The 8,875-nt window shown below is 39.0% G+C and overlaps 1 protein-coding gene across 1 annotated transcript in view; it reads right to left on the reverse strand.

Annotated features, from left to right (window-relative positions):
- The window catches only part of PDE6D (phosphodiesterase 6D), a 45,153-nt gene extending 36,365 nt beyond the window's left edge, over window positions 1-8,788 (reverse strand). Inside the window, exon 1 of the mRNA XM_006183284.3 lies at window positions 8,535-8,788. Coding sequence (XP_006183346.1) covers window positions 8,535-8,584 — 50 coding nt within the window. The 5' untranslated portion in view covers window positions 8,585-8,788. The remainder of the gene's footprint in view (window positions 1-8,534) is intronic.
- Window positions 8,789-8,875: the final 87 nt, after the last annotated feature.

Genomic DNA, 8,875 nt, shown 5'->3' on the forward strand with positions numbered 1-8,875 from the left:
TTTTCTAATCTTGACACATGATAGTTAATTTGTTTCCCCCAATTTACTATTTTCAAAAAGATCACCAATGATCCATCAGGTATCATGGGACTCTCAGTAGAGTCTCAAATATTCAATGAATGAACAAAATTTTCAGCAATTCCAATGACTTGTTTTTTATCCTCTTTCCTCATTCTTGACCCCAACTCCCCTCTAAAACCCTCTCTTCCCTCATTTTTCATGCCATCACTTTCCTTCCTCTGTGTTGCTCCCCAGTATCTTTAAAATTAAACTCCTCAACACCTACTCATCATCCAAGATCCTATTCAAATGACAATTCTTAAGTCTTCCAGAACGCCTCCAGCAGCAGTCATTCTTTATTAAGAGGTTCCATTTCATACTACTGGGCACTTACCACGTTGTATTCTGATTGTTATCATCTCTGTCTCTCTATCTCCCATTCTCCCTCCCTCATAAAATAAAAGTTCTTTGGATATGGAATCTGGCTTATCATTTTCCATCTCTTGGGTTTAGCAAATTACCTGGCACTTACAGATCCTGCTAACAAATGCCTGAATAAACCACCAGTAAGTGGCAGCACTAAGGCCAGAGCTCCTCTGCCTTTGCTCTTCACAGAGATGGCTTAAAAGCAAAGTCTTAACATTTCTTATGGCTAGATTCTCAGATTCAGTCCATTAAAAAAAATTTTTTTTTTGCAGTGACCTGTCCACAAACCATCCTTTCCAAATAGAACTGTCACCCAGGTAGCAGTGCCACACATGGTATAGTTATGACTCTCCTACAATTTGCCTATCCACGCTCTCTCCACCACGTGAGGACACGAGAGAAGGTGGCTGTCTGTAAGCCAGGAACAGAGCACTCACCAGGAACAAAATCAGCTAGTACCTTGATCTTGGAATTCCTAGCTTCCGGAATTGTTGAGAAATAAATGTCTGTTGTTTAAGCCACCCAGTGTATGGTAAATTTTGTTGTGGCAGCCCTAGCAGACTAATACATGCTGCTTAAATACTTTCTGAAAAGTGTCTTTTTTTCAAGTAACTCTAATTGTTAGAAAATTCTTCCTTATCCCAGTCTAAATTCTGTACTCTGTATCTGAAAGTTGAGGAAAAACAAAAAAATACAGGGGATATAATCACAATGGAAGAGAATAATTTTCAAGTGAAAAATAAATCTGTGACTTAAACACTGAGGAAAAATTTTCAACTCAAAATCAAAACTATGGCAACACAAATAAACTCTCCAGAGAGGCATCATGGTAATACTGCATCAAAGTGCTCTGAAAAACTGAAAAAGACTATAAGAATGTTGGATATTATTAGGCTACCCCTTTTCTTCTTATGGCTAAATTTATAGTGTTATTTATTAGAGTTATTTATGTTTAGTTCTCTAGACTTAATATAAATTCAGAGGCAAAAACTGCTCTCTGTAACTTTGACTCAGTGGATCCATGATACACTAAACAAAATACGTTACCAACACCGAGTATCTAAGAGTTGTCTGAAAAACGAAAAGGAAACAATATTATGCTTTAATAACATCAAATCACACAAAAATGTTTTGCCTATTTTAGGTGGAGTACCTATCTCAATAGAAATACTTGCTACAAAGAATCCTTGTTACCTAAGAAAGGTGGTCACTACATCAAAGAATTACAGTGTCGAAAGGATTTGAGTCCTTCTGGAGATCATCTACTCTAACACCTTATCTGATGCATACATTTTCTGCTGCAATACACACGATAGACAAGCATCTATCTGATGCTTAAAATATTTTCTGGAATTTTTTTTCTTCAGGTAACTCTACTCATTAAAAATGGGCTAAACTCTGTCGTCTGTGATTTCTAACCTTGTATCCTCTGAGAGCCATATAGAACACATTTAATTCTTCCTCTTTCAAACAGTTTTTAAACTTCAGAAGAAAACATTCATATTCTTTGTCCAATTCATTTTCAAGTTAATCCCTCTCAGTTCTCTAATTATTGTACTGACATGTTTCAAGTGCCTCTTCTCTGGACCAGCTCCACTTTGCTGTGCCCCCTACCCCCACCCCAACTGCAGACTAAGCAAATTCCTCCATAAACAGTGTGTGCTTCTTTAGTCCAATCCACTGAGATCTTTATGGATATTGGACTGTAAGAAAATATATTCGCTTTTCTTCTCAGTTTCAAAATTATCAGCCAGTCCAAAGCAAAAGAAGAATGTTGCTCCTAAAATCTTGAGAATTTGAGTTTTAAGCATTCAAGCAATGACTGGAGCAGTCTGATTACTAGACAAGCTGGTATGATGCTAAAGCTGAGGAATAAGACAGGTCCATATATTTAGAAGTCAAGTCCTTCTCTAACATGGGGATTTGTGGGCAGAGAGTGCTGACAAGTGAAGCCTGTGAGGCAAAAGAGAGGTCAAGTCTAATAAGAACCTAGAGCTGGCAAACCTCAGCACCCTGCTAGTCCTTTATCAAATTTAGGGGTGATACAAGAATTTTCCATCAGTGTCTTACTGTATTCTGTTCCATTTTTCCAGAAGTTACTATAATATTTCACCATAAACACAATCCTGGAAAGAAATTTAGAAGGTATGAAAAAGACTATAAGTTACCAAATTATATTCCAAATTCCTCCCCAAAATGCAAAAGCGGCAAGTCTTGTTTAAAAATCCTAAATAACATGATCAATAGGATGGTATATTCATTTAATCCATTCAGGAGGACGATAACTACAATAATAGAGCCCATGCATGAAGATCTTGGAGAACAAACTACCAAACACAGTCTATGCGAATCCACGACCAGACAATCTGGGATCAACAGTATTTACTGGCTATATGGATGGTATGTTTTAGTTGCTTTCCCCAAATTTGGGTTGATAAGGCAAAAATTGTATTTTAGGAATTATAAACCCCAAGCTCATCTTTAACACTTGGCCAAGGCATCTCTTAGGCAATACTGACATTCAAGAAAAGTTCAACAGTCTATTCTTCTTAATAAGGAAACCTAAGTGAATAGGAGATGTAAAGCCAACTATTTCTGACTGGAAGTAAAGTCAGAGATTAAGGTCTACAAGAAAGAATGTGGGGGATCCAGGAGCAAACTATGGAGAGGAAATGCCAAGAACACAAGAAACCTTCTGAGCCAAACTAGGAATTTTTTGGCTCACCTGCCATATATTGGAATGTGATTAGCTCCTAGAAAACAAGATAAACACTAGGTATACATCAGTGCTTATTAACTGAATCACTTCTTCAAAGATGTAAAACAGAGACATTACAGTTTCTCAGTAAGAAAGAGATTAGCATGAAGTCATTGGTCATACCTCAGAAAAATAAGTGGGTTTATAGTAATAGTAACAGTATTGTTATTTTAATAATAATAATTATTAATAAAACAAATAATACCAGCAGTTAATATTACTTACTATGTGCCAGACACTGTACTAAGCATTTTATATGCAGTTGCATTTAATTTTCATAACCTTCTAAGGAAATGAAATAGATACTAAGGTTCAGAGTTTGAGTGCTCTGCCCAGGGTCACAGAGGTGGAGGCAAGAAAGTCTGAACCTAGAGTCCATGCTCTAATGACTGCTCTATGCTTTACTGCAGTTACATGTAAAATTTCTGTAGATACCAATTACTTTCCATAAATGCGCGCACGCACACACAAACACACATACACACACACGCACACACACAGAGAACAAATGAAGCATCCCTTTCCCCTAATAGTGGCCAAGACTGAGTATCATCAATCTTCTAAATTTTTGTCAATTAATTGGGAAAGAGGGATAGTTTGTTGTTTTAATAAAGTTGAACATCTCTGAATTTATTCATTGGTTATTTGAATTTGTCTTCTGAGAACTGTTTGTTCTTATGCTTTGTCCATTTTGAGTTAAATATTTATCTTACTGGTGCAGGCAGTCATTTATATTCTGGATATTATGTTAATATCTGGGGTATAAATAAAGAAATGGGGGACAATTAGCTAACCTTTAAAAAATTAAATCACTGCTTCATACCTTATATCAAAGCACATTCCAGATGGATTAAAAATAATGAAATAGCAAAAGCATAATCCTTTCTTATGGCAGTGTGTCAGTTTCTTGACATTAACTTAATAAAGTTATATATTTATGTTGAGAAAAAAGTAATTTGAATAAGCTGAACAGTACATTACAGCCTATACTAGAAAACCAGTATAAGAGGACTGTGACAAATCTGAGTCACTGAAAGCAATTGAAAGTAACTATCTTTTGAAAATTATAAGCATGGTAAATTAAGTGAAAAAAGTTTCAAAATAATATTTATGACTCCATTTTAATAAAAGGAAATACATTAAACATTAGCTATATTAGAAAGCTATATTAAAATACCAACAAACTTCATTTTTATGTAGCTGGAGCTTGTAAAAGAAAAATTAAATACTATTTTTAAAAATGCATTCCTTTTGTAGATATCCTTTCTAAGCAGACATATAAATGGTTACATTTCTGGAAAGAAGGGTCTGTGACTCATTCATTGTTATGTCATTTAAATATATAGGACCCTGTTCAGAAGTCTGCCAACAGACTTTTGTTGAATGAATGAAATGGGGAATTCAGGATCCCAAACAACATCTCCATATCAGCTATTCAAAATACTCAAATTCAAAACCTTTGCAGGAGAACCACATTTCTTCTCCAAGTAATATTTCATTCATAACTTTAATTCAAAATTAGGAAGCATTATGTTTTTAACAAGCAAGCAAGAAATCCAAGACTCAATGTGTTTGAGCTGAAAGGGGGTAAGGTGAGGTGTAGGTGATGTGAAAAATAAATCTTACAAATATTTTATTTTAAAAAGACTTACAGCAAATACAAAAGTTTATACTGCATTTTCTCAGATACAAAGACTATCCCTGATTTATGAAGTGTGCTATTCATACTTATTGAGTACCTATTCTGGAAATATAAGCAAGGTTCTATTTGTATAAAAGGGACATGAATATTTATAAGGAACTTACAGTATGACTTCAAACACATTCTCTGTTCATGACATATCAACCCTATTGTAAACTATACTAAGTCATAATATAAAACTAAAATAATTAAAACAATGCATACAGGAAAGGAATGGGAAGAGATAAATGGAACAATGAAACAGATATATTCCAAAAATAAATCCATGTCTTATGGAGCCTCAATATATGACAAAGATAGCATTTCAGAACAGTGGGGAAAAGGATGGACTAACTACTCAGTAAATAGTAGTGGGGCAACTGGCTACCCAAACAGCAAAGGAAGTTAGATTTCTACCACATAACATAAGTGTAAATACATTCCAAGTGGATTAAAGAGCTAACATTAAAAAGAGAAAAAACATAGGAGGATATTTAATAAACCTTAAGACAAGGAAGTTCTTCTTAAACAAGACACAAAATGCAGAAGCCACATGAGAAATATTGATGAATTTGAAGTGATAATTTAAAATTCCTGTTCAACAAAAAAGAGACAAGTAATAAATTGAGAGAAAACATTTGCAACATACAATATAGGCAAAGGATTGATACCACAACACTTGCAAAGCAATAAGAAAAATAAGAAATTCAATAGCAAAACGGGCAAAAACAAAACCACCAAGCAATTCACAGAAGAAAAAGAAATGGTCAAAGAGAAGATTTTGCAACTTCTCCAACAACAACACTAATAGCTAACAACAACAGCAACAATAGTCAATACACAATGCTAACCAGGCATCAGGTGCATTGTTAAATGCTTTAGATACCAACTCATATAATCCTCACAACCCTAGGAGATAAGGTACTATTTTTATCCCTATTTACAGATAAGGAAAATGTGGCAGTCATTAAATAAACTGTTCAGGGCCACACAGCCAGAGGCACAGGGCTGGGACTCCAATGCAGACAGTATATCTCTACAGGCCAGCACAGCTCCTAACCACTATCCTACATTACCCCTCCAGAGGTCTAGGAATCAGGGAAAAACAAATTAAAACAAGATATTATCTGTTGTTCAAATTGGCAAAAACAAAAAAGAACAACATAGTCAATGTGGAAAATGAGTATTGTCAACATTGTTGGTACTTTGGTAGGAGAATATAATGGTGATTTCTTTTTGTAGTGAAAACTCTTCTTACAGAAAGATACTCTAAAAGAAAGTTCAGAAAAACAACTTATCCAATAAAAGGTGAGCAACAGTCAGGTAGTTTCTTATTAAAACATTAATTTTATTTTTTCCTGAAGGTATGGGCAAATCCTAAAACTCCTTTACTTTTCTCTCTTAATTCTTTGATGCCAATAAAGGCTACCAGAGGATTCCATTGCTCCCTGTGTGTGTGTGTGTGTGTGTGTGTGTGTGTGTGTGTTGTGTGTTTTGTGTGTGTGTGTGTGTGTGTCTGCTTCCCTTGTGATTTATTCAGCCCAGGTCAAATTTTCCCTAAAAGCCCATTTCTAGAGGTACTAAAGTCATTACTTAATTGGTTAATTCACCTTCCCTTCTAGCAGGCTGACACAGGTTCTGCTTTCTATTCTTTTCCTTTTTCGTCCCTTAGCCTCTTTCTCAAGAAAAAATGTTTCTCCTGAACAAGGTTCAAGAGCCAAGACTGAAGGTGAGAAGCTCAAACTTTCCCTTTTTGCTTTGTTCAAAAGCTATTAAACAGATCCTTTCTTGAGGGAGGAGGGATAAATTAGGAGTTTGGAATTAACAGATACACACTATTATATATAAAATCAACAAGGCCCTACTGTATAGCACAGGGGACTATATTCAATTTCTTGTAATAAGCTATAATGGAAAAAATCTAGGAAAAAATGTATATGTATAACCGAATCGCTTTACTGCATACCTGAAACTAACACTGTAAATCAACTACACTTCAATAAAAAATAATTAAAAACTTGATACTTTCTTGTTTCCAGCAATATGTTAATTCCAAGCAGACAAAAACATTGCTTCTGAAAACTCAATTTTCCATAGTCGCGGGTTTACTGTCTACAGCATAGACGTTAACTAACAATATAAATTACTTAAGGGAAAAATAAAAAGCCATGTTATGGCTTTTCTAACACTTCAGCCATCCCTATCTATTCATAGGCACCATTATGAAGAGAACTACAGAAAGGTACATGGAGGCTATAAAAGAGGCTATTACTAAATTTCACTGCATGAAAGTACTGAATGCTTATCACAAATGGCAGTATGTAAAGATGATAATGCCTCCTCTTTAAAAAAAAAAAAAAAAGCATAGCAGGTCAGCTTCCATTTGAAAATTTTCTTTTGTATAGCCAAAACTTCCTGTAACTTGTTTGCTGCTGTATTCTAAAATTTACTACCAACTTGGTTTCCGAGTATGACAAAGCAATTAAAATTTTCAGGAGTGAAACGGGCATTGTGAAAACACACAGGCAGCTCAGAGAACAATGTTTTACTAAACCTCCAGGTGAGGAGCCCTAAAGTGATGACTACATCTTCACTGAGAGAAACTTAAGGATGTTCCATATTGTAAGTATAGGATGTAAGAAGAGATTAAGATCAGCAGGAAAATGTAAAATTGGAAGGGACAAGATTGCATTTTTTCATCGGCATCATACGGTCACAGATTAACACTCCATTAAAACACAAAGCTTCACTACAGTAAGAAGAGAAGGTTGCAGCAGCCGCACCACAATAGGCCTGAGGCAACGATTTCTATATTCTACTAAATCCCACCCTGTCCCCAACGTAATCAAACAATTGCTGGACAGCTCCACCATATCTATGCGTTCCACACACATTCCAGCAAGCAGATACCTTTGCCAAGAGTTCCAGTGCAAAACCAAAACACCTCAAGGCATCCCACACACAAATTTAGGATCCTCATTTCGCTGCAAAGAAAACTGGGAGCTGAGGGAGAAGCAGCGATCGTCCAATGCCTCAAAAGGTCAAGGCAGAGTTAAGACGAGGTCCATCTCGGACTTCTCACTCCCCACCTCCCTCTGCTCCAGCCCAGGAAGGAGCCACAAGTGAGGAAGGGAAGTTGTGGAAACAAGGTGGGGTGGAGTGAGGTGGGATGGGATGGGAGAACCCGAGAGAGTTCAACACCAGCACCTGCATTTGTCCCGCACAAGGTCACTCGCTCCAAGTCAGTCTTCCCTGCTGCCCCCGGGGGCTTCCCGCCAAAGAGGCTGCTGGGCTTCGAGGCCAGCCCACCGCGCCCCCTCATCCCTTCCGCGCGGGCCGCAGCCCCTTCCTGGCCTCTCTTCTCCGACCCAAGCGCGCCTCCTCGACACACACGTTTTCGACGCCCGGCGCCTCTCCAGCCCAATTCCGGGGCTCCTCGGCTTCTATCCCGCGGGGATCCCATCAACGTCCCCTTCTTCCCTCAAGACGCCCATTTCCCCGCCTCCTGCGCCAGGTCCCTCCGGGGGCCCGGGACGCCGTTCCTTTCCTCACTTCCCGCCACCCACTCCTCCGGTGCCCACCTGGCGCGGCCCCCGCCCCCGGCCCATCTCCTCAGCAAGCGGCCGCCTCCCAAGTCCTCCCGGCCCCGCCCCGCTCCCGGGCGGATACAGTTTGAAGCCCCTCAGGATCTCCCTGGCACGCTCGTCCTTGGCTGACATGATGCGGCGGCCGCCGCCCGCGGCTCTCCCACGCTGGCTCGGCGGAGCCTCGCAGGCGGTGCCCAGGAGCAGAGGACAGTGCCACAGCCCGGCCTTGAGTCCTCCGGTGAGCAGCGGCAGCGGCCAGACCCCGTCCGGCCTGTCCCTCCCCTCAGCTCCCGCTCCTGATCCCTTCTCCTTCCCTCTAGCCTCGGAGCGCCCGCCCCGAAGCCAATGGAAAGCCCGCCTCGGAGATTGGCATCTTGATCAGCCAATAGAAACACTCAGCGGCTTCGCTGGGGGACGAAGAGC

This window comes from Camelus ferus, chromosome 5 (genome assembly GCF_009834535.1).
Source record: "Camelus ferus isolate YT-003-E chromosome 5, BCGSAC_Cfer_1.0, whole genome shotgun sequence".
Taxonomy (NCBI): domain Eukaryota; kingdom Metazoa; phylum Chordata; class Mammalia; order Artiodactyla; family Camelidae; genus Camelus; species Camelus ferus.